The following is a 25,894-nucleotide window of genomic DNA, read 5'->3' as shown; positions in this document are numbered from 1 at the left end:
GCATTTCCTGTTGGCTCAGGGGTCCTCAGTTCCCACACAATCCCATTTTCCAGTGCTGCTTAGTACCGTCATCTCCAACTTAACAAGCATGAATGCCTCAGGGCCTTTACTAATTATAAGCAAGCTCGGTGACTTTTTTTAAACCGCCTTACCAAGAAATTAAGTATGTTTAGTATTCTCAGTGTTTTTAGCAGATTATTGAACACTGTTAAAGATACACTTTGCATGACACCATTTCAGGTGAAGTCTTTGCTCAAAGACTATAATCCTAGTGCTTCTGTTTCAATGACTTTATACATTAAAAAAAAAAAAAATCACCTTGACTTCTATTACATAAGACATTCAGATTTACTTTACCTAAAATTAAATTCTGGCTATATTACTGAGAGTGATATTTTAATGATACATTTATGAAGCATTCCCTGATGTGTATAACTCTACCCCTATGACCGGTGTCCAGGGCAGGAGTTGACACATGGTTTAAAGTGAATCATGGGATGCTTCACAGTCAACTGGAAAGAAAGGCTGTCTTTTATTGACTCAGTGTGAACTCGGGAAGACGCAGGTGTTTCATTTTCTGTTAGCAGCGATCCTGCCACCAAACACGGCCCAACATTAAAGAAACCTTAAAGAAGGACAGGGTTGATTCCCAACGTCGGTTTGAGCACCTGTATCAACCCCTACCTGAGGCCATGCTACACCTGGCCTTGCATATAAGTGGGCCTAAAATTCCTTTCTATGTTCAGGGCTATGAGTTAGGTCGGATTTCACTTGCAAACCAGAGAGACCTAACAGTCTCATTCGCAGGGAACAAGACAGAGAGGAGACTGCAGACAAGACAAGTATAAGTCATTCTGTATTTATTTGGTATTCAATGCACTTCCCTTCCCAGACAGAAAAGACACAGTCTGAGGTATCCCATTTTAATAAATCTCCCACATCCGGCTTTACATCCTGAATTTTTATACCCTGTAATTAAGTTTTATTACCATCATACAGAAGTGATTAAAATGTTTCCCTGAGATTATAAGGCTGTGCCTTTGTCCACAGAATAACTTTCCTTCCAAAATCCAAGAAAAAAGTAGGAAAAGGGAAGTCTTCTGGTTGGTGGGAGAGGCAGGTAACTTAGATAGAATTCCTGAGAAAAAGGTGTAGAGTCAACCACACCACTAATAAATTTTCCCTGGCTGTGAACTCTTATCCTTTCAATGTCTCCAAACATTTCAGAATGGAAATTCATTTATTCCATATAAAGACATTTTAGCTCAATTATGTGCAAAGCAGCTTTCTGTTAACTGCTACAGTTGCCTTGATGCCTCAGTGTCCAGTAAAATGCAGAGCTAGTGAGGTGTGGACAGCCTTCCCCAGGGGCATATGGGAAAAAGAAAAAGCCGAACATGGATAATGAGAAAAAAATTGTTATCATACTACGCAGTTAGGCCTGCAATGTTTTTCAAAATAGTTTGAAATCAAAACAGCCTATGATCCTCCCCAACTAGGAATGGGCAGGGACTTAGTGGACGATTATCTCAAATTAGGCAATCCAAGTCAGCAAAGCATAAGGCAAATGGACATGAGTCTTCCAGTCTTGGAGCGATGACAGTCAGCTCCGTAGGCAATGCAACTTCAGCAGGAAATCACCCTCGCAGGTTGCAACAACTCACACGTGGGAAGGAGCCAGCTGACTGGGATCAGTCCCTCTTAGGCAGGGTTGTCAGCCCTCCACCCAGCCTTCCCCTAGAATGGCACAATGGAAGGACTGCGTTCCCTACTGAGGATTCCACTTTTTAAGAACAAAGGTTTAAACAAAGGTTTCTTTGTTTAAAGAAACAAAGGTTTCTATAATCTGACCCACATTCCAGAGTGGAGGAAGGCAGTGGGTCCCGGGGTGGGGAGACTGGGAAAGGGAGCAGATGTCAGGCAAACACGCTCGGGGACAAAGTGCTAGAGAGTGTGCAGGCCTCTGAGCACAGAAAAGGGAAAGGCAGGCTGAGCATCGGGGGCCGTCGCACTTCAAGGAACAGCATCCCATGGACACAAAGCTCCCAGCTTCCTCCCCTAGGTTTTCTTGTAGTTCTGACAGGCTTTCACCATGTCTTTCAAGAAGTTAGGAACTCCATTCTGCAAAGGAAAGGAGACTGTCATTTCTATATCCTCACAGCAATGACTCCTGATTCTTGAGGATGTGGCTAAGGTGAAAGAAGATGGCTTTGGGAATATAGATATGACGATAGGGACCCTGAGCAGATTTCCACAGAATGTTGCCACAGATGATGACAGAAGGGAAGATGCAGGACACGGGGTAGGCGGGGGCCACTGTTGTAAGACCTTGTTACATATTTTGGCTTTTGCTAATAAACAGCTAAGATATTTATGAGAAATCATTTTTTTGAAAGGAAAGATAAAACAGGAAGTGGCATGGCAGGGGAAAGAAATAAGAGCAGACTTGCTTTATAAAATTAGACAATGGTAAGGATTGGGGGGCAAGAGTGGGTATGTCATCCTTTAGTTAAAGTGTTGTTCACTGTTTAAGAAACTCCCCACACATTGTTCTATTTACTCCTTCTCTACAGGGCGGGGTATCTGTCTCCATTTTTAAGGGTGAAGAAATTGATGGTTTCCCTAGATCACACAGTCAGAAGCAGGACCAAGATTCAAACCATCTTGTGTTTGATTCAAAGCCTTTTCACTCTCCCAGGGAACTGGTGAGCCCTCTCGCCAGTAAGTAGGACCTTACAAAGCAGGCTGAATGGTCAGTATGATTCTAGGTTCTAGGCAGTCTCGAATGACCTGGGTAGCACTGGGGTTCCCTCTCCTTACAGAAAAGCAAAATAACCACAAAGAACCTGGAGACTTCTCCAGGCTTGAATATGGTTGGTTGTCTCCCGAGCTAGGTCAGACTAACTCCTCCATGAGCAGATACAGGGTCCCCGGCACCCTTGTTCCTACAAGGAACAGGCTACTGTTTGGGAGGTTCTGGAAAGTGATCCTGGAGGGGTCTTGGTGCAAAGCAGGTGGGGCTGGCATTCCTTCTAAAGTTTGTCTTTTGTCCCAGCCTCTATCCTGGGTATTGGCCACCACAGACCTAACATAGTCCATCAACCAAGCAGTTTCATAAAAGAGCATCATGAGGCCTGAGATAGCACATCTCTTCAAGCTGACAGCCCCACAGGCTAAGTAAACAGCTGTCAAACACACCACCCATCGTGCTTCCTGAGGTCTCACCTTAGCAGCCCAGTTAATGACCCAGGACGGAATCTGGCCACCTGGATTATCGAAGTAATACATGAAAACTAGAGAGAGAGAGAGAGAGAGAACAATTCAGGAGGGAACCTGTTAGGAAGATACATACAAACCTTGCAAACCTTCCACTTTCATATCCATCCCAGAAAGTAAGGATGCAGGTTATACAGGCCTCCAGGAGACTGTCCCCTCTGCCTTGCCTTGCAGGAGACTTACATAGAAACATTGTGGAAAACAGCCAAGGCACCTTCTGTGGCTATTTATTAATCACCTGGCAAGTGATACACTTAGACACAGTTTCTCATTTAATTATGGCTCTCATTAATTATATTAATCCTAAGAAGTTGCTAAGATTAAACCCCCATTTATAAATGATGAAGTGAAGATTCAGAAGAGTAGGATGACATGCCCAAAGTGGTACATCTTAACACACATCACAACTAAATTTAGATTTCGCCTCAGCCTCCAGTCCACACCCACTCCAGGTCCGCAGGTGGCTGCATGGAACTCCTGCACCCACTGTCTCTTCTGAGGCTGGAACTCAAGGCAGACAGGTTCTGAGTCCCTGGGTTTTTGCTGAGGAGGAGCTGCCTTGCAGAGGTGGTCCCACCAGCCCTCCTGCCCACCCCTGTCCAGCTTGTGCATGTACAGGACCTTCCCGAAGTGAGTTTTGAACTTTCTGATTCCCTTGGGTGTCCTAATTTCATCTAGACCATGCAAGAGTCAGTAAAGAATGAACTGATCCACATGCTAGTCCACCCAAGCTTCTGGGGGTGAACTGATTCGCTCTTGTTTCTTTTGACCCGTGGCCAGCCTCTGACCTCAGGGAATAAGCATCCTGCATTTTCCGTGCCTGCAGTGCAGTGCAGCCTGCAGCCTGCAGCCAGTCGGCGGGCCCTGGCAGGCACCCCAACCCGTGCCCCCTTTTTACCTTTGCTCCCCCTCTTGCCATCGCTCTGGATCGCCAGCCTCTGCTTGTAGTGCTTCACCCGGATCACACCCGACTTCTCTGGAAACTGCGGCTCAGAGGTGCTCTGGGCCAGGATCACGTGGACCTTCTGCCCTTCAAAGTCCAGCTCTTGCCGCTGCCGCACATAAACATACTACACCGCAAGTCAAGGCTCAACAGCAAGGCCTACATCTCAGCTAAGCGGAAGGGAAGCCCACGATAGAAACAAAGGCACATGATTCCACTCCTCCACTCGGTGACTGCTTCCTTGCTCTGTTAGCTCAGGTCCTGCCCTGTCTGCCTACCCACTTACAACAGTCTGGCTCCTCCCACCTGGTGTTGTCATTTGAGAGGATGCATTACCCACTGGAGATTGGTTCCCTGCCACTTTAATTATCTGGGGAACCCACTCCTCCTTTCTCCAAGAAGGCAATGAGATCTCAGACGACTGGTCACTTATCAGCTGTGTCATCCTGGGTGTGCTACTCAACTTTTCTGCTATTGGTTTCCCTCTACAGGAAAAAAGGGTAACACTGCCCTGCAGATAAGCTTGGTGGGAGCATGGGAGAGAGACTGAAGCAGAATCTCACTTACTAGACAATGGGGTCATTGCTCTCTGTCCTCCCCCAAATCATTGACCTCTGGGCACAGAGGACGGTCAGCCAAGGGTGCTTACACCTGGCAATCATAGGAAGACGCATGAATAACCAAATAATGAGTAGGCAGATGGCCTCACTGGGTCTGGTTCACCAAGCATCACAAAGCCATTTCATCTCAATAAACACTCCCAGACCAGCCACTATGTCTATGGCACTATTAGAGGGAAGGTAATTCAATTTTAAGAAACAACCGGAGTCACCACTTACTGAGCCCTTATCACGTACATATATCATGGACTTTATGTTTAGCATCAGCTTTGAAACTGAGAACATCACTGTGAATTCAATATAAATATTCCCATCTTATAAATGATGAAATTGAGACTCAGAGCAGTAAAGAAAGTTGCAGAAGATCCCACTGCCCAGCTGATGTGACAGAGTCTGTATTTGAACCCAGATGAGGCTTCAAAACCTGGTGAAATTTTCATAGCTGCAGAGGGCTCAGCTCTTTCATACTTTCATCGGACTTTCCAATGGTGGAAATGTAGGCTTCATAGTAGAAGGAATTAAAGCTTAAAAATAATCCGAAAAATCAGTAAAAGTATAATACAGCTTCACTTACTGCAGCAGCCACGGCCACGGCGGAAGGCTGCTCAGAGTCTCTGCGGCAGCCACAGTGGTCTGGCCCTCCTCAGGCACGCTGCGGGACGTCTGTCGCCCCCACACGCTATTCCCTAGCAAGTAAAGTGCTTACGTGTTTTCAGGAAGGGATGATGTTGCCTTAGCTCTGCGTTCCCTCTCTCCCAAGCATTCTATTTTTCCCTCAGCAAATACTGTCCTACAACTCGCTCACTTCACGTGACAGATATCCCCTGACACTCACTGCAGAAACAACTTGATATATTAACTGAAATTTCACAGGGTTCTTACAGCAGTTGGCAGGTCCAGTGTGGCACCCAGGCTATGACTGGAGAACCACCCGTTCACTGAAGCCCAGGGAAATGAAGGGCCTTTTCCAAGGTCACACAGCAAACCAGGAGTGAGCACACACTCACCCTGGGAGCCTTCCCTCCAAAACTAATGTTCTTTTCTTCTACACTGTTCTCTGTTCTCAAAACCTGAACAGCCCTGTAGATACAAAGACTGAGATACTCATGGGCTTGTGTGGCATTGGAAAGACAACGCAACAGAACTGCAAGGAGCCCCAAGCATCTGCTCCCTAGAACAGCCCCCAGCAGGGTCCTGTGAGGTCAGAGGGGTGGGTTTGCTCTGGTCCAGATCACCGTCTCTGGACACAGCTGGACCTGGGTCCATGCCTGTGTCTGCTGCCCGTAACGGTGAGACCCTGGCGAGAAGCTGAGCAGGGTTCTGAATGTCCCTCTGCCTGTTCTCTTCCCTGTCTGAGGGGGACGTTGGCTCCTAGCCTGCACAGTTTTGGCAGGATGAGAGAAAACCACGTAAAATCTCAGAGATTAAGTAACCACAATTGGCTGAAATACATACCACCTGTATGCAAACTACCTAGCCAAGAAATAACCCTTTACGGAGTCTGTGATGTGACCAAGCCAGGGTACAGCAATCACACAGGAACAATACCCACACACATCCCCACGCCCCCTCTCTTTCCAGAGCACAATTTTTCAGGAGTATACAGGCTTACAGAATGTTACAGCTGGAAAAGATTCTGGCAGTCATCCAGTTCAGTGGTTTCCAACCATTTTTTTTTTTTTTTTTAATCTCCAAGATCCTTTATTTAAAGGATCCTTTACGGAAATTTAGTGTGTAAGACAATCAGCTGCTATGATTGAAGAAAAGAGTGAGGTCAAAATCACACCTACCCCCACCCCTATTCCACCCAATCTGTCTACTCAGCAAATGTTCATCAAACCCTCCTAGCCTGGCCCTAAGGGGGCTTCACAGAAGCCTGGAGTGTCAGCTAAAACTCCCCACATCTATTCAACTGCTTCATATCATAATCGAGGAGACTGAAGGGGCAAAACATAACACACAGTGTCCAGAGCCAATAATCGGGAAGGAGGGGAGGTGGAGAGAGCTGGAAATGTGGCGCCTGAGTTCAGCCTTCAGTCGGCTGCTACGTAAGTCAGCCTCTGTTGCCTGACTTCTCTGGGTCCTGGCTTTCTCCTCTATAGACTGAGGGAATGTACTGAATACTCTTTGTGAAAAGTTGTTCTCAGATGCCCAATTCTGTGGCACAAGGGCTTCCCAGAAAAGGTTCAAAAAAGTATAAGCCACCCTCCTGTGACCCCAGTTAAAGATGCTCCATGTCATCAGGCCCGGAAGTCACACTCTGAGATCTCTGAAAGCCACACAAGAAGGGAGAGCTTTAGCAGATGCATCTGCAAGACTCAAAGACAACGCCATCCACACCTGCTGGACACGCCACCATTGGGTGACGGTCACAGGGCGAGAAGCACTTTAGAAAGCTGAGTCCCGGTGCACCTCTGGAAAGGATACATCTCTGTTAGACATGGGAAAAGGGTACTTCACTTGCCAGTAGACCACTGTTTCTCCACTGCATTCTTTTTCATAGAGTTCTAAGAAAAGAAACAAGACAAAGAAGTTACTGAATCTGGACGTCTCTTTGGTTTCAATTAAGAAAAAGCTTTGATATGCTGCCGACCCTTTAGGGATGATAAAACACTAACTCACAAGGCACAGAATTCTGGAAAAAGTCTGATAGATTCATTACCACTGAAAGCGTGTTGCCAAGAGGCAGAGTCTAATAGATATAAAAATGCCATAAAAATAAAAGAACCCAACAAAAGTTGTTCATCATATAGCATAAACAGTCTCAAAATTCAGTGAAACCAAATTAGGAGTTAAAATTTAAGGTTTAAAAATCAGGGTAACCACTAGATGCTGAAGCTGAAACTCTAATACTTTGGCCACCAGATGCGAAAAACTGACTGATTTGAAAAGACCCTGCTGGGAAAGATTGAGGGCAAGAGGAGAAGGGGACGACAGAGGATGAGATGGTTGCATGGCATCACCGACGTGATGGACACGGGTTTGAGTAAACTCCGGGAGTTGGTGATGGACAGGGAGGCCTGGCGTGCTGCAGTCCATGGGGTCGCAGAGTGGGACACGCTGAGCGACTGAACTGAACTGAACCACTAGATGTCACTAGATTACCAACAGTTACACTGTTGTGCCCTTACTCCCCTCTTTGGACTTCTTGACTCAGTACATGTGTCCTGGGACTAAGCCACCCAGTCTGGTGTGTTCAGTTGAGAAACGAAGGTTCCAGAGAGTTCCGTGTCCTTCCTAAAAAGCTAGGAAGTGGCCTAACTGTGCTAACTCTAAGTTTCTTGCCTATCTCCCATGCTGCTTTCTGTCACAGTTACAGGGACCAATCCACCATGCTATTGCATGCAAATAGCATCAGCAATTGGAGGGAGATAGTAAAAGAATGCTATGAAGTGTACAGACTCTGCCCCTAAACTGTGTGGGGTGCTAACTCTAAGTTTCTTGCCTATCTCCCATGCTGCTTTCTGTCACAGTTACAGAGACCAATCCACCATGCTATTGCATGCAAATAGCATCAGCAATTGGAGGGAGATAGTAAAAGAATGCTATGAAGTGTACAGACTCTGCCCCTAAACTGTGTGGGAAGCTTCTAATTAACCATTTAGAGAAGAAGCCAAGCCAAGTCCACTGGAGGAACCAAAAGACTACCTTTAGGAGATACTGACTTTGGCAATGTGTTAATTAATTTAGCTTTTGAAATAACAAAATCTATTAGAAGCAGACCATGGGTAAAGAGCTTGCCAGTCCATTGGTCCAAGAGGCTGCAGATGCCCTTGAAAGGAAGGGAATGAGTGGATATCTGCTGCTTTGCCTGCTTGGCTTTGACTCCCCTGTTCTTGTACCAGCATTTCATTCTCCTTCAGAGCATCACCTTTCTCTTCACTATGTAGTTTAAGCAGAAGTGACTCAGTGATAATTACAGGGCTGGGAAATTGAGCCAGACATGGCCATGGTGATAGTTTAGGGAAGGCGTATGTGGACGAGACTTGGCCACTCCTGTAAGTTTAGGCCAAAAGTGCTTTCATAAAGGCTGTTGGGTAACTCACAGAAGATCTAGGACTAGAGTTAGGTGAAGAACCTCAGGATTACTCCAGAGAAGTCAAACTACTGCTGCCTCTGGACTTTATTCCACAGTGGGGACATCTGATGCCAAGTATCACACATCAGAAACTGCCAATGTCCACAGTACATGACTGAGCCATGGCTGCCAGGGAAATGGACAGGGAACACCTGCCTTCACCCTTGAATAGGTGGGCATCACAATTCCCCCTACATAGGAAGCCTATTTGATAACACTAAGCGACCCAAAATCATGATAAATGTCCCCAGTACATAAGCGCATGATCGATGCTGAGGCAATTAGAGCCTGTCCTGTGACTCTGAATGCAATGAGTGGGAAAATTCCTATTCCTCTGGGGTGATGAACTTTGTTAGAATGTAAGCCTGCCTCTTCTGGTGGCATCTTTGTCATGACACAAGAATCTGCCCTATAATGTGGTCCACACAGAAGGAAACAGAGTAAAGCTGGAGAAATGAAGTAGTGAATGCAGCTGACCTGGAACAAGACACACATCTGTTTCCAATGTCATAAACCAAAGCAGAAAAAGCTTTTTCCTTTTCTCACACTGGCATTTGTTACCTTTTGTTTCTTGCAACCAAGATTCCTGCCCACAGCAAGGCTCTGTCAAGGTCTCTGGCCCCCCAGGCTAGCTGTATTTATTTCACTGTGACTGACTGGGATGGCAGAAACTACTCCCCGCTATAAGTGGCAGGAATATCCTCTATCTATCGCTGCTCATAACTCTCCATTACTTCCAGGGAAAAATCGAACCCTAGCCTGGTGGCCAGCTTAGGTCCTTGGGGCTCTGGGCCCGCCTTCCAGCCTAGTTCCAGATTCTGCTCCCCAACTACTCAACAGCACCCAAGTGCTCACAGTTCTCTAACATTTTATGTTGTTTCATGCCTTCTCTACTTTACTCATGCCATCTCCTCGGCCTTGAATGCCCTTAAACCACTCAGCCCCTCACCTCCTCACATGTATATACATATATATATATAATCTTTTTGCTTATAAAACATTGATTCAACCTCTAAAACAAAGCTTCAGTACCACCTTTTCCAAGAAGCCTTCCACGATCACCTAGGTTTATGGGATGACAACAAAACTTAAAATAAGAACAAAACAGCCCTCAGAGCGAACTGGAGAGTGACTTTAATAGTATGCAAGGAACAAACCCTGAGAACAGCAAAGTCATATTTAACTTAGCACTTTAACATGAGTTTGCTAAAATTTAAAATGAAAAATATAGTAAAGCTATACCTTTTGCTTATTAATGGATAGAATAAATAACACGGGATTCTACTTTCTAATTGGTTTTTAAATTAGAGTGTCACTCACCTTTAACATATTGGTCCCACTGTTTCCTATAGGCTAAGTCCATATAGACGTCTGCAAGCAGATCTGGTAAGCAGTCCTCCAGAACACCAAAGACCTTATACGCGTACAATCCAGTCTGCTACAAAAACAGAACGGCAGAAACAACCTGTTGATCGCCATGTTAAGACCATACAGCATCTGAAAAGCACCTGTTCCTGTAACACCATTATTGAGCACTTTCCCTTGGTCCTGGTGACACAATGGTGAAAAAGCAGATGGGAGCCTGTCCCCATCGGTCCTATATATCCAGCCTTTGGCATTGGCGCTGGTGACAGCTATATGTTACCCTGGCAATTAAAAGAGGGTTATGTGGCAAATGGTGCCTGAGCTGCAGGGGGAGCAGAGCTAGCGGTACCTCCTATCTTACCAGGTGTTCAGGAAATATCTCCATGAGGAATTTATCTGTTCTAAATGTGTCTGTTCTAAATGCTAGAAGGAGTTCAGCACAGGAAGATGAGGAAATCCCATTCCTGGCTTGGGAGAGGGTCCTTAGGTTGACAGGCTGGCTTACTCAGGGAACAGAAAGCCAGGGGTTCCAGAGCACTGTGATGAGGGAGAGCTGTAGCAGCTGAGGCCAGAGAGGTAGCAGCCCTGGGTCCAAAGGGCTTTGAGACTCAGAGTAAAGGGGCCAAGATTTTAGTTTAACTACTGTGGAAGACCAACTCATGACTTCAAACAGGGAAATGACTTTAAATGGGGGTGGGCAACCTTTAAAAGATGATTCATGCTGCTTGGTAGAAAACAGATGATGAGGGAGCACGGAGACAGGTCAGAAGACCAGGGCAGCAGTCCAGAAAAGGAATAACGGCGAGTGGACAGGGAGGCAACAACAGTGATGGGGAGAGGCCAGAGATTTAGTGACACATTTTGGAAGTAATATCAGTAGGAACTGCCGACAGATGGGCTGTGGGGACAGAGAGAGTGAATAATTGAGGATAACTCTTGGGGTCTTTCTTGAGCAACCAGGTAGATGGGAGAGGAGGTTCTTTGTGGGCTGTGGGGTAACCAAGAGCTCTACCTTGGGCAAGTGGAGTTGGAGATGCTTATAAATACCCACATGGGTGTATCATATAGGCAACTAGCACCCAGGATTCAGCCTACTATTTTAAATAACCACGGGCATAATGAAACCCAACACATTGTTTTACCAATTCCAAGACACAATTTTTCACTAATCGCTTTTTTTTCCTGTAAATGATTTATGTATAAAAGAAATGAATGGGGAAAGAAACATTAGCTTTAAATCATACTAGTCCCTTTTATTCAGAAAAAGGTCATTTCTATATTCTTAATTACAAGAGATTCTCTTCTCTTCATGTTAAGCTCTTCTGCAAGGGCTCTGGGCTGGAGTTGGTGACACTATACATTTCACTCCGTACAGTGGCAGCTCACAATTCCTGGCTCCCACCTTGTCAAAGGATCTATTATTAAGATAAAATCAGTGGCTCAGATTAATTTCAGTGCAAAGGCAAACAAACAAAAATGAAACTTTTAGACATACTCGTACTTTCAGGTGTGAAAGCAATCCTTTGACTAACCAAGCATGAGTGAACTTCTCTTTTTAAACACTGTTCCAGAGAATCATGTGAAGTCAAGGTGTAAACATGGAGAGTCTTTCTAAAAATCCCAAGGTTTCAAGGGTCTCCTGACTCAGGTGGGATAAGTACACCCCAGTCTGGGAATCTCAGATGTACATCAAAGTACCTGGCAGGTAATGGAAGGTAAAATCAAAACTTAATTCATAAGGTTTCAGCTGTAAAAGTATGCGGCTCTACCAAGGGTTTCCAACCAGCCAATGACAAACTGGTATGCCTTACCCACTATGTGCTGTGCCATGGATGCCCCACAGGAAGGGCCCTCTCCCCTCAAACTCGCACATAGGAAGATAGTGAGGGTTTATACACAACACACATCTACGCCTACACACACTTAAATCAGCACTGACAGGCAGAGAGACAATGCGCTTCTGTGCAGGAATATTGGGTGCCCATTTTCTATACTATTAATCTTGGGTCTAAGACTAACATTGGGTCCAATACTAATAATATTGGGTCCCCATTTTCTTGATATGGGCTTCCCTTGTGGCTCAGCTGGTAAAGAATCTGCCCACAATGCAGAGGATCCCCTGGAGAAGGGAAAGGCTACCCACTCCACTATTCTGACCTGGAGAATTCCATGGACTGTATAGTCCAGAGGGTTGCAGAGTCAGACACAACTGAGTGACTTTCACTTTCACATTTTCTTTATATAGAGAAATATCAATAACCTCAGATATGCAGATGACATCACCCTTATGGCAGAAAACAAAGAGGAACTGAACAGCCTCTTGATGAAAGTGAAAGAGGAGTGTGAAAAAGCTAGTTTAAAACTCAACATTCAAAAACCTAAGATCATGGCATCTGGTTCCATCACTTCATGGCAAATAGATGGGAAATAATGGAAACAGTGACAGACTTTCTTTTCCTGGGCTCCAAATCACTGTAGATAGTGACTGCAGCCATGCAATTAAAAGACACTTGCTCCTTGGAAGAAAAGCTATAACAAACCTAGATAGCATATTAAAAAACAGAGACATTACTTTGTTGACAAAAATCTGTCTGGTCAATGCTATGGTTTTTCCAATGGTCATGTATGGATGTAAGAGCTGGACCATAAAGAAGGCTGAGTGCCGAAAAATTGGTGCTTTTGAACTGTGGTGTTGGAGAAGGCTCTTGTTAGTCCCTTGGACTGCAAGGAGATCAAACCAGCTAATCCTCAAGGAAATCAGTCCTGAATGTTCATTGGAAGGACTGATGCTGAAGCTCCAACACTTTGGCCACCTGAGGCAAACAACTGACTCCTTAGATTCTGGGAAACTCCTGATGCTGGGAAAGACTGAAGGCAGAAGAAGGGGACGATGGAGGATGAGATGGTTGGCTGGCATTGTTGACTTGATGGACATGAGTTTGAGCAAACTCCAGGGCTGGTGATGTACAGGGAGGCCTGGCGTGCTGCAGTCCATGGGGTCTCAAAGAGTCGTACATGACTGAGTGACTAAACTGAACTGATTTTCTATACAGTGAGCAAAAGGGATAATTATGTATGGAAAAAATGATCTTCTTAGCTTCCATGAGTTAGCTTTGGTTATCTGGATGCATTAAGACAAAATGTTTCCTGGAATTAGTTCCCTTTCCTTCTGAATGCAGTTTCTGCTCTTAGTGACTTCACTCCAGTAATACCACAGAAAACAGAAAGCTCTCTAAAAGAGAAAAAGAGAGTGATGCGACTTAAGTGAATACCCAAGAAGGAACTACTATGACGACTGCCTTTAAACAGTCCCTTCACAGCAGGACTGAGAAATGCCGGAACACCGGAGAAGCAAAGTGCTTGGTGACACCTTTGCTAGTCCGTCCATAAAATGCTCTTTTCAAGCACCGAGTAGCCCCACTCAAATTCCGGGTCAAAGCAATTTTTACCCCTCATTTCTTTCAAAAGAAGGGGTTTGTTTCAAAAGAAACAAACTCACATTTTCATGATGTCTCTTAAAAATGAAATGTTCATGATTATAAAAGTAAGTCATATTCATTGAGAAAAATTAGAAGATGCCAAAAATAATAAAGAAAACTAAAACATGTAACTACATAATCCTCAAATACCAACTGATAATATTTCACATATTTTTTGAGTAAATAAATATTTCTGTGTGTTATAAAATGGGAGTAAGATAGTATAAACAGACTGTATTCCTATTTTTAACTACATCATTTTGAAACTGAGTGATCACAGCTAATTTTATTATTCTGTAAGTTATTTCTGTTTCCATATATTTTCACAATTATGAACATTGCTGGAAAACTTATTTCAAATGGACAAAACTGGTTCATAATTCTAACTTCTTCATTAAGCAAGCAAAATGCTTCTTCAGAGATAAATTTTAGGGTCAATGACATTAACATTTTAATGCTCTTTATACTTTTTATAAATCTTTAAGAAAGAATTTTACCTATTTATACTCTCACTGGTAGCAAAGAAGCATCTCACCAGGACTGGGTACCACTGTTTGTACAAATAATTTAGTAGAAGGAAGCATAAATCTTAGTTTTATTTTGGCAATGTACTGATGTGTAATTCTCTTTCAAACTAAAGATATAAATCTGGTGCAAAATTTTTTGCAGATATGTTTTGAAATGTTCTAAGATTTCAATGAATGACTCTAAACAAGTTTATGCAAGAGGTGCTTGGCTTTTCCTGAAGGTCCTCCAGAAAAACACTTCTAAGAATGGCTCAATTTCTTTATCCAAAGTAAAATGCAATGCATGCTTTTCTTTTTTACATTACTTTTAATTGCAGTATAGATGATTTACACTGTTGGGTTAGTTTCTGCTGTACAGCAAAGTGAACTAGTTATACAAATATCCACTTTTTTTTAAGACCCTGATGTTGGGAGGTTGAGGGCAGGAGGAGAAGGGGGAGACAGAGGATGAGATGGTTGGATGGCATCCTCGACTCAATGGACATGAGTTTAAGCAACCTTTGGAAGACAGTGAAGGACAGGAAAGCCTGGCATGCTGCAGTCCATGGGGTCACAAAGAGTTGGACACAACTGAACAACTGAAAAACAACATACTTTTCTAATGACCCACTGATTACAGGATACTGTAATTTCCTACACTACAGGTGGTAAAAGAATTATTCAGTGGTAGATAATCAGTTAATATCATGTGTAGAATATAATTCCCAGAAGAAACAGGATATTCATTATAGCATATACTCTCTTTCTTACTAAGAAAATTGCACAGCTGATCTCTTCTATAAGTAGAGGCAGCCATAAGACAATACCTTCTTCTTTTGAATATGGGTATGATGTCTAGAGCTGAAGTAGCTATTTAGTGATTCAGTTCAGTTCAGTTCGGTCGCTCAGTCATGTCCGACTCTTTGCAACCCCATGAATCGCAGCACGCCAGGCCTCCCTGTCCATCACCAACTCCCGGAGTTCACTCAGACTCACGTCCATCGAGTCAGTGATGCCATCCAGCCATCTCATCCTCTGTCATCCCCTTCTCCTCCTGCCCCCAATCGCTCCCAGCATCAGAGTCTTTTCCAATGAGTCAACTCTTTGCATGAGGTGGCCAAAGTACTAGAGTTTCAGCTTTAGCATCATTCCTTCCAAAGAAATCCCAGGGCTGATCTCCCAGAATGGACTGGTTGGATCTCCTTGCAGTCCAAGGGACTCTCAAGAGTCTTCTCCAACACCGCAGTTCAAACAATAAAAATGAGAAAGCACAGTGAAAATATTCAGAGTTTTACTGACATTGCTGATCAACTGATTCAACGCCAGCAACTGCTAACGTCTGGACTACTTGCTGCTGCTGCTGCTGCTAAGTCGCTTCAGTCGTGTCCAACTCTGTGCGACCCCATAGATGGCAGCCCACCAGGCTCCCCCGTCCCTGGGATTCTCCAGGCAAGAACACTGGAGTGGGTTGCCTCTAAGTGAGAAATATAAACCCCTCTTTGGGGACTTCCCTGGTGACTCAGCTGGTAGAGAATCTGCCTGCAATTCAGGAGACCTGGGTTCAATCCCTGGATTGGGAAGATCCCCTGGAGAAGGGGATCTGGAGTATTCTGGCCTGGAGAATTCCACGACTGTATAGTTCAGGGGGTCTAAAGAGTCGGACACAACTGAGTAACTTTCACTTTCACTTTTCACTTGTTTAAGACTTTGTTAATCCAGTTGTCTGTTACTTGCAGCTAAAAGCAATCCTACTTATTACAAGTGGTTCTGATTGAGAATTTTATTTGAGCTCTGTGATCCTGAAAAACAACAGAGATTAAGAAACTCTCCCATGCTTTGTGTTTCAAAAAACATCTTATCGCAAAAGAATCACTTTTACACACACACACATACCCTTTGTTTACCTATCACAAGGCCAGACACAACACTTCTAAATTCCCTTTGACCGTCCCACAAATCCTAAGCTACTAATTCCAAGGATCAATAGGCACAAAATACTTGTTCACCAAACTAGTTAAGCATCTCCTTCCTCCAGACTCTAAATTTTGGCCCAGCCTCAGTCTAGGCAGCATCCAGCCCTGCTGAGAATGAACTGGCCTCAAGGTAAGATATTCTGTTCTATTCTCTAGCAGACCACCTTCACCTCACTTCCCCACATGCAGCTCCAGTCTTGCTGACTCCTCTGTCTCTGTTAAAAAAAAAAAAAAGACCTTTCTGCCTCTCTCCTGAGAAACTCACAGATCTTACGGTCAAAGTATTCTTCCTAATACAATGTCCTCCAACTCTAAGTCCAGGTTTGCTTCTTATTTGACATTAAAGTAGACTGACAAAACAGTACTGATCAGACTTCTGAACATTTCCAAACATGTAAGACTATGTAATTCATTAAAACAGTACAAAATAGTACACTATGTAATTCATTAAAATAGTACAAAAATACATAACCATCACTGAAACGAATAGTTAAGAAAGAGAAATAAGAGATAATGGACACAATTAATGGACATTAAACTGCAGCATATTTAATTCTGCATAGAAATCTGAAACTTCACACACTCTATTACAGAAAGTTCCACCTCCTTCTACTATGTACCACAGGAAAAAAAAAAAAAAAACAGCAACAACCACCATGGGCCCACTATATTCTTGGGCCTGAGAAAACAGTCAGGCAAGGTTTACACTTGGCTTTTCAGCTTGGAATGGATTTGCCTTGGTGATCTGTCAGTGTCACTACAGCTGCCATGCATTCTGTGCTGGAAGCTGTCCAATCACTCTGACCTAACTCTTTCAATAATGTGAACATTCATTTCTCTAAACACAGTGCAGGTTCCAGTTTTAGGTTCACTATCTTGTGTAATCTCAACAGAGCCCTGTGGTATCAACAGGGACACTGGTGTCATGTCCCTATGACATGAAGCTCAGAGAGGTGACATACTTGCTCGAGTTCTACAGTTAGCTCTGGGGACAGCCAGAGAGAGGAGGACACCGTCCCCTTCTTCTCCCCACGACGGCTCCTAATATGCCTCTACTCTCTCTGCACACTTGCTCCAAGCCACTGCTCCAAACGACAAGCTAAGAATGTCAGTAAAGACGGCACAGGCTCTCAGAGCTGGAAGGAGTCTTAGATCCTTATGTAAAAAATGACAGCAACGCATCAAAAGGCAGCTGATGACTCCTGCTGACAAAACCTGGATGGGAAACTTTCCTTCCAGTCCCTAACCCAGTGTTCCTGCCCCAGACTACCCAGAAAAATGCAAATCTGCAGAGACACCAAGTAGCTTGGTGGCTGTCTAAGACTGGGAATGGGAACAGGGGATGACTGCAAATGGGGAACAGGTTTCTTTGGGGATGACACAAATATTCGAAAATTAGACTCGGGGAAGGATGTGTGACTCCATAAACTTACTAAAAATTAGTGAACTATACACTTAAAATGAGTAAATTTTGGGGTACTTAAATGATACCTCAAGAAATACAGCTGTTAACATTAGAAGAATTAGGAAACTCACTCAAGGTCACACAAGTAACAAGCTTGACCTGAAGCCAGCGATGTGATGGCAGAGTTCACAGCCTGTGATCCCGCCTCCAAGCGTCACTGGCCTCCTCCAACATATTATTAGAGAAATAACAAGCCATCAGAGTAGACAGAGCTGTGGCCAAGGTGACCGTGTAATTGACCATTCTAGTGGACAGTACTGAGTGAAAGAGCGTTGTCATATGTTTCACCAGGACAAGCGTAATGCAGGTCTTGAAGGGTAGAGTAGAACTTAGATCACCCTACTCACAGCAAACACCATTTAATTTACTAGGGGCTTAAAATGTATCCTCTCATTGGATCCCTGGCACAACTCTGGCAGAAAAGGAATTATCTCCAGCTTACAGATGAGGAAGCTGAGACTCAGCTAGGGCCCTAGGTTCATAAATACCAAAACCTCAGAGCAAATAAGAATCAGAACTATATTTTAGACCAGGAGTTGCTGAATCTACCATGATATTTTTCACAGTCCACAAGCTAACAATAGTTTTTAGATTTCAAAGTGGTTATGTAAGGAAATATACAGCCTTTTAGTCTATAAAGCCTAAAGTAGTTTCTATTTGGCTCTTTACAGAAAAAAAAAATTTGCAATCCCTGCTTTAGACCATTGCTGCCACCACTTCTAAAAACAAACAGTCCAGAAAAGCTCTGGATTACTAGAGTCATACTGCTATTCCACATGCAAGAGAGGAATCTTTGCATTATAAACCCCAAATATGTTATATTTTATTTTAAATCACATGTGGGTTTACCATTTAAGCTCAGACCACTCTTCAAAGTAAATCTGCTGATCTTGAGCACACCATACAGGATAAGCAACAACACTCTTAAACAAAACATATTCAAACTCAGAAAACCAAAGAGAAAAAGAAAATCTTAAAAGAAGTTGGCAGGAAGCAATGAGCGATCACTTTACTTAGAGGAATACAGATGATAATTATAGCAGATATCTCATCAGAAACCACACTGCAAAAAAAAAGGGGGGTAGGGTGAAATATATAATATTTTTAATAAAATAAATCACTGACCTAGAATTCTATATCCAGTGAAACTGTCCTTCAAAAGTGAATAAGAAATACAAACTTTTTCAGACAAACAAAAACAGGGAATTCATCAGCAGCAGACTTGGCTCTGGAAGAAATGTTAAAAGAAGCTTTTCAGGGAGAAAAACATATGATATAGGTCAGGAACTCAGGTAGACATTGCATAAAAGGTGCCTGTTTTATTGTCTTGAAGTTTCTGGAAGGTATGAACTTTCTGTCTGATGAATACGTCAGGCATCACCAAAATGCAGGCACACAGTAAGTTCTGAAACACTGCTTGAATGGGTCATGAAGCAGTATTTTGGAGGTTTCTTCTTACTAGGGTGTATTCAAAGAGCCCCAAATCAGCTGTGCAATACAAAGTCTGACTTACACCCGCAGACAGGCATGGGGGATCCTGCTCCCCACTCCCTGCTAAGGCATGCCTTCAAATCTTGGACCAGCACCTTGCGATCAGTCAGCATCTTCATGCTGCCTCAAACCACTAGCTCATCCTGAGAGAAGTGAGAAGAGAGAGAGATGAGGCTCCAACATTATCTATCCAGTTACACTGAGGGGCGATGGGGCAGGAGAGAGACAGAGAGAGACAGAGAGAGCGAGCAGACCTGCACCAGTGGCAGCAAGTAGAGGAAGGCTGCACATGCTGCTCAGCTTTAGCCACGGTGGTCCTACCTACTAGTAAATATGGCTTCACAAGTGTCCTGAATGCATCAACTGCTCCATCAGTCATGTTGGTACCTGGGAAAAGGATGGGAGAAGGATGGGAAAAGGGAGAAGAGTCCTGTCACCCAGAAGTGAAGAGGTCCATGATGCAAGTTGGATTATGATCCCATCTGGGAAATCAGAGTGAAGCTTCTCACCACTGAGGCATATCTGTTTCCCTGGCAGTTTACTTTCTGCTTCCTTCCAAAAGGCCAAGCTATCTCTCGATGCAGCACGGCTGAACCTAGTTTTCCAGTAAGGCCAGGCTCTCAGTAGTTCAGTAGGGCAACAGCACAGGAAAGAACAGTCCCCGGGAAAGTACTGTCTTCTCTTGACCAAACTCACTGATGAGAACACCTTTGTAAGGACAAAGGCAGCCGCTTCACACAGTGCCAGACACTTGGTTTCAAATCATAAGAAGTCAAGCCCTCAGTCAGATCTCTCCAGACCAACATTTTCTTGGTCTAAATCAATGATGTGAGCTCTGCATGCCAGTTTCACACCATCTACAGGCAGGTCACAGTGTCTACTGGCATAGAATCCAGCCTAAAGCTCCAGGGAGACCTGACTGCAGATCTCTGGGAAAGCTTTTGCAAGTGACCCACAACCCTTCTCTCCCAGGGAACCTTCTCCCTGCTGTTCAGTGGACCACATCCACTCCCAAGTGGCCACTAATTGAAAAACCAGGAAGAGTTGGTCTTCAAGTGGACATTACTTTCACCTTAAGATATTCTTCCTTTTCACTCTTCCCTCTCCTGCCTCCCGGTGCCACCACGTGGGGTGGTGCAACTTGAGCACCATGTGAGAAGCTCCCCTTACTTCAGTGGTTCACAGAGTATAATCCATGGAGCTTCAGTATCACCTGGCATTCGGTAAAAATAAAATGTTAAAAAGAAGAAGGAGGAGAAGTAAAGAAATGTAAAGCCAACTCTCAAGTCCCACCCAGATCCACTGAATCTGAAATGGAGTAGGATATTAACTGTGAATTTTAACAGGCTTTGCAGATGAATGTTAACAGGCTTTGCAGATGAATGTTAACAGGCTTTGCAGATGAGTCTAGTGTATGCTCAAGGTCAAGAATCACTGCCATGGATCATTTCGTTCAATGTTTGTCAGAAGCCAATGATCCTAAAAAGCAAGAATTATACTTGTTTTGCAAATGAGGAAGCTGAGATTTTAAAATGAAATAGCAGCTGTCAATATCTCCCAAGTAGTAAGCGGGCCCTGACTCCTGGCCACTCTCCAACACCAGGTTCACCCTGGTCCTGCGTCCTTCTGGCCCCTCCTGGAAAAGGAGGGAAGGTCAGCCTGACTCTGGAACTTAGCACTCAGCGTTCCCTCTACTGCAATGGTTTATAACACAGCATGCTCATTAAAATTTCTTGGGAAGCTTTCACATGAAAAAACAAAAAGAAGCAACAAAAACATATTTTATTTTGAAGCATTTCAAACACACCAAAGTAGACAGGACAGAATAATCAGCCTCTAGACGAAAGGGGAACTTCTCAAAAGGACCATCCAAGCTCCACTTCAACTCTGTTCACGATGGGGCTCCAATAGGGCTGAGAGGTGACCTGAGAGCTCCCCAGGCAGCTCTTGAGCTTTGAGGAACACTCTCTGGTCCATTTCTCCTCTGATATTGGCAGGGCGCAATCTCTTCTTTCATTTATATCTCCACTCAATTGTTAACTTCTGGAAGAGGGTTTTTCCAGATTCCCTGTATCTAAAGCACACCTGCATATCCCCACCTCCACCATAACATCTCTGTATCCCTTCATCCCACTTTACTGTTTCTGTAGCATTTTTCAGCTGCCATTTCATTATATACTATGTTTATTATCATCAGTGAGTACTGTTTATTGTTTAAGAAGCTCATTCACTGAACCAGCAGCTCCAACTGCCTGCTCCCTGCTTATGCCCAGTGTCTGTCAGGGCACTACCACACGGGAGGCAAGCAGTGAACATCTCCTGAATAAATGAATGACAGCGGAACAGAACAGAGACTGCAACTCAACACTGTCTGCCTCCAAAATCCATGCTCTTTTCCACAGCACCACATAGACTAGCATAGCACACAGCAGTGTTGCCCTAGCTTGGCTTTCATGTCAGTTCAGTCTTTGCGACCCCATGGACTGCAGCACGCCAGGCCTCCCTGTCCATCACTAGCTCCCGGAGCTTACTCAAACTCACGTGCATCGAGTCGGTGATGCCATCCAACCATCTCATCCTCTGTTGTCCCTTTCTCCTCCCTCCTTCATTCTTTCCCAGCATCAGGGTCTTTTCCATTGAGTCAGTTCTTCATATCAGGTGGCCAAAGTATTGGAATTTCAGCATCAGCATCAGTTCCCCCAGTGAATATTCAGGACTGATTTCCTTTAGAATTGACTGGTTTAGCTTTGCTTAGCTTGGAGAAAAAGAATGTAGTTCTGAATTGAAGCAAGCTATTTGGTACTGAGTTTATCCAAGTACACTGGTTCATGTCTAATTACTAGCTATGAGGGCTTGTGTGGCTCACTCTGGGTCTTACTGCCATCCATAAAATAGAAAAATAAACCTGTCTCTACCTATCTTCTATATTTGTTGAGAGGGATAAATGAAAACTTACGTGTAATAGCATTTTGTATATTAAGGGGCCATGTAAAGATAAGTTAGCACTACACTTGGGGAGAGAAAAAGAAGGTGAGAACAAGGAAACAGAGTAGGCAAAGAAAGCAGGAAGAAAGAAAAAAGAAAGGGTGATGGGAATTGGACAGAATGGTTGCAAAGAGACTTTCTAAATCTAAAATTCTGTGATTTAACAGGAAAAGAGAAAATGGAAAAGTATCAAAAGTAGCCATTTGTCAAGAACAAGATTCAGAATTCTTCATGTCTACTAAAAAGAAGCCACAATCTTTTTTAGTTTAAAATACAATTTATCTGTCATACTGCAAACTCTTTCAAGTAGCTCTATGCTTATGTCAGTCTTTTCAAATCATGTGATGGTAACTTTGTTAGAGCATCATTTTTAGATCATGATCACACCTCCCTGATTCAGACTCACAGCAGGTTATTCCCTGTGGAACAGCCATCCAGGTTCAACTGGATAAAAGTCACTGAAAAGTCTGAGAAGGGGGCCTGTCTGATTCTTCTTATTCCATAAATTCCAAATGGTACACCCCTGATGAAACAGCTAATATGCTTTGTATGCAAACCATGATGGACTGCCTTTACCATAATCAGGACATTCATCCATTGAACATGTCCCTTACTCAACAAAGATTTAGCAAGAACTTTGATGAAAAGGGTTATTTTTGTATGGGTACCAAACGTAACCTTACTGAAACAAAATCAAGCATTTCAAGAAGCCTTATCAGATTATCTGTCTCACCTTCTGCTCATGGGTTTCACATTAACAAGAAATAGGAAGAGACAGGAAGAAGCAAGGGACTCATTCCAGCAGGGTGGAAATCTGTAGATGGTTATTAGGAAATAAGGTGAATAATGTGTCTCTTTATGGGACTGAAGGAAAGGTCTTAATGCAACTCCATCAAAAGTCAGGTGGTTCAATAAGACCCTCTGCTAGTCCCCTAACATTAAAGGGCCCCAAACAAGTCCACTCTGTACACCAGTCGGAAGAATTGAAAAAGCCAGATGATAACAATTGCAATGAAAAACCTGACCTGGAATGACCTGGGCAATAGTCTGGTATGTAAACCAAGGTGAACATTAACAGAGGGGCCAGGATTTTCTGGTTGGACCTCCAGTCAGGGACCTGGGGACCCAAGGCCATATGCACAATGGCTCTAGGCAGGAAAGTGTGGGGAAGAGGAAACAGAGTCACATAATATCAACAGCATGCATGGTGGATGAAACCACACTGGATCACCAGACAGAAGAGGGCACAGGGTGTTAGGGGAGATAAGTGCAGGTCTAGGCAGGGTAGGACAAGCCGAATTCACTGGACGTGGAGTGGCATTCAGAAGACAAGATTTACTAACTGATGGATTCAAGGGAATTCTCTTCCAGGAGGAAAGTAAAGGATGGGAGTCAACCTGGAAAGAAAATGCGGCTCTAGCAAAATGGGTCAGGCAGCAAATAACACTGGATGTGCAACTAAGGCTCTAGGAAAGGGCTCACACCTGACACAGCAGGGTCCCTAGACACTGAATGCACGTGCAGATCACAGTGGCCATGGGCAGTGGCCCCAGCCTAGCTGCTGGGGCTCAAGGCCACGCCTATGGCCTCCAACTTACGGGAGCTCTCTGGAAAGACTTGTAGCTTACATCAATGTACTACAACTGCCCTCATGCCCAGAACAGGTGGAAATAAGACTTATATCATGGTTCAGAGGGATAGGAACAGTTCTGAATACCCATCCTCCCCCCAGGAGGAAGGTGGGCCCTGCTCCATGTCAATACACAATGGAAACAATACAAAGCCAGACATTCTGCCTCAGCTCAGGCAGCTGCTGCTGTGGGATAAAAGGCACAGCCCTTCAGGGGACGTGAGGGGAGTGGTCAGGGCTGACAGGAGGACAGGACCGGTGTGGAGGAGCCATGGGCCCTGGAACAGCCTAGTCCCCCGAGCACAGCCCACCTGGCATACTTGCCCTCTCAGAGTCAGTGGAGGAGTGTATCATAGCGTAGGTCTGGAGCTAGAAAGCTGAGTTCAAACCCCTGAGTGAGTCTTGAGCCATCAATTTAATCTTTCCATATATCCATTTCCAAATTGGTAATAAGGTGATAGTCCATATAGTGCCTGACAACATGGCACCGATGTGAGGACTAAGTCAGTGCCGCAGAGCACTTAACCCTGCCTGGAGCATAAGACAGCATGCAATGAGTAGGCTATTACTGTAGGTTTTATTTTTTACGTAATCAACAGGGCCATTGGAAGGGGCATGATAAGATCACAATCTTTTTCAGGTGCTTGATTTCAGGTGTGCAGGATGGAAGGGAAAGGGTGGAAGGCCAAGAAGCGAGTCAGAAGATCACTGCAATTCTAGGGAAGAGGTTGCACTCAGAGTGACAGGGGTCAGGGAATAAAGGGAAGGGGAAGGGGCCAGACATCAGATACATCTGAGCAGTGAATTGCCAACATTTGGCAAATGCCTGGAAGTGGCCGGTGCGGAAAATGAAACAATTTTATCCAGAAGATCAAAGGAGTTTTTCTGAAAACATGTCCATTTTTGCAGCCAGGTAAATGCTTAAACGACACTCAGAAATTAATTCTTCCTGCTCTACACTGAGCTTCCTGCTCATCCTGTTGTATCCAGTGAGGTGGGACACAGAGACTCAGAGTTCCTCCCTACTCTAACAGTTTCATACTCTGGTCTCTGCCAGGAAACCGGCACTTCACTTCCCTTGCCTAAAGGCGACTTTTAAGCTAGTTACCACGCAGCAGCTAGCACACAGAGCAACCCATGACAGGCCATCATTCCACCTGGCCGGTTACCTGGTTCCAAAGTCCTGCCGCCACACCCGCAACTCCATTCCTCCTACCCTTCAACTTTTCCCCAGACTTTTTCTCAGGCTAAAGCTATTCGGTGCAATTTACAAGGAATGGGGCAGCATTCAAAGGAGCAAGTTAGTGAAATGACTAGAGTCGACGGTAGGTCCCTTCTCAGCAACATTCCTCACACCACACATACCACCCTGAACATCCACTCTCTGAAGAGCCCAGTCGCTTTTCTTCCTGGATTCAATCTTAACATACTCCCCGCCACACAGATACCACTGGCACCCACCCGGGAGAGAGGCTCACGTCCCTTGCAGGCAAGTGGGTGGGGCTAAGCAAGAATCCGCTGACCCACGTTTTCACGCTGTCATCAACTTGTAACAAAACACTTTCCCTGTCCGGTCCCCCCACCCCCGCCCCCCGGGAGCACCCCCCACCCTGCCCCCCGCAGACGGCCGCCCGGCGGTCCTCTGGGGGGCGGACAGCTACCTGGTCCAGCAGCCGGTAGACGCTGATGCCCTGGGTCTCCACCAGCAGCTCCCAGGCGGCCCCAGAGAGTGCGGGCCGCTGGAGCTCTGCGCAGGCCTCCCGGAACTGCTCCTCCGAGAAGGCGCCGGCCCCAGGATCCATCCTTCCGCAGCGGCGGCCCCGGGGCCCGGAAGGGAGAGGGGACAGGCAGGGATCGTGTTCGGAGGCGGGACGAGAGAGTGGCCCAGAGCGACTGGCAGGGACCGGACAGGGACGGGGACGCGGCTGGGGGCGGGGCCTCGGGAGCTTCGGGGCGGGGCCTATAGGGGCAGGGCCTCCAGGGGTCGGCCTGGAGGATTGGGCGGACCCAGGGCTGCGCGGGAACGCACAGCAAATAGAACTAGAGAAAGATCGGACTTAATCTGCATAAAGGTGGAGGGCTT

The 25,894-nt window shown here is 44.8% G+C and overlaps 1 protein-coding gene across 1 annotated transcript; it reads right to left on the bottom strand.

The window, feature by feature from the left end:
- Positions 1 to 843: 843 nt before the first annotated feature.
- Positions 844 to 25,670, bottom strand: PCTP (phosphatidylcholine transfer protein). The gene is given in 6 exon segments (NM_174835.2): positions 844 to 2,121; positions 3,226 to 3,293; positions 4,175 to 4,346; positions 7,267 to 7,346; positions 10,238 to 10,355; positions 25,473 to 25,670. Coding segments are annotated over 6 exon segments (642 nt in total). The 5' UTR covers positions 25,614 to 25,670; the 3' UTR covers positions 844 to 2,058.
- Positions 25,671 to 25,894: the final 224 nt, after the last annotated feature.

The sequence above is a fragment of the Bos taurus genome, chromosome 19 (assembly GCF_002263795.3).
Source record: "Bos taurus isolate L1 Dominette 01449 registration number 42190680 breed Hereford chromosome 19, ARS-UCD2.0, whole genome shotgun sequence".
Taxonomy (NCBI): Eukaryota; Metazoa; Chordata; class Mammalia; order Artiodactyla; family Bovidae; genus Bos; species Bos taurus.
The sequence above is the reverse complement of the archived record's forward strand: the minus strand, read 5'-3'. Positions and strand labels throughout refer to the sequence as shown.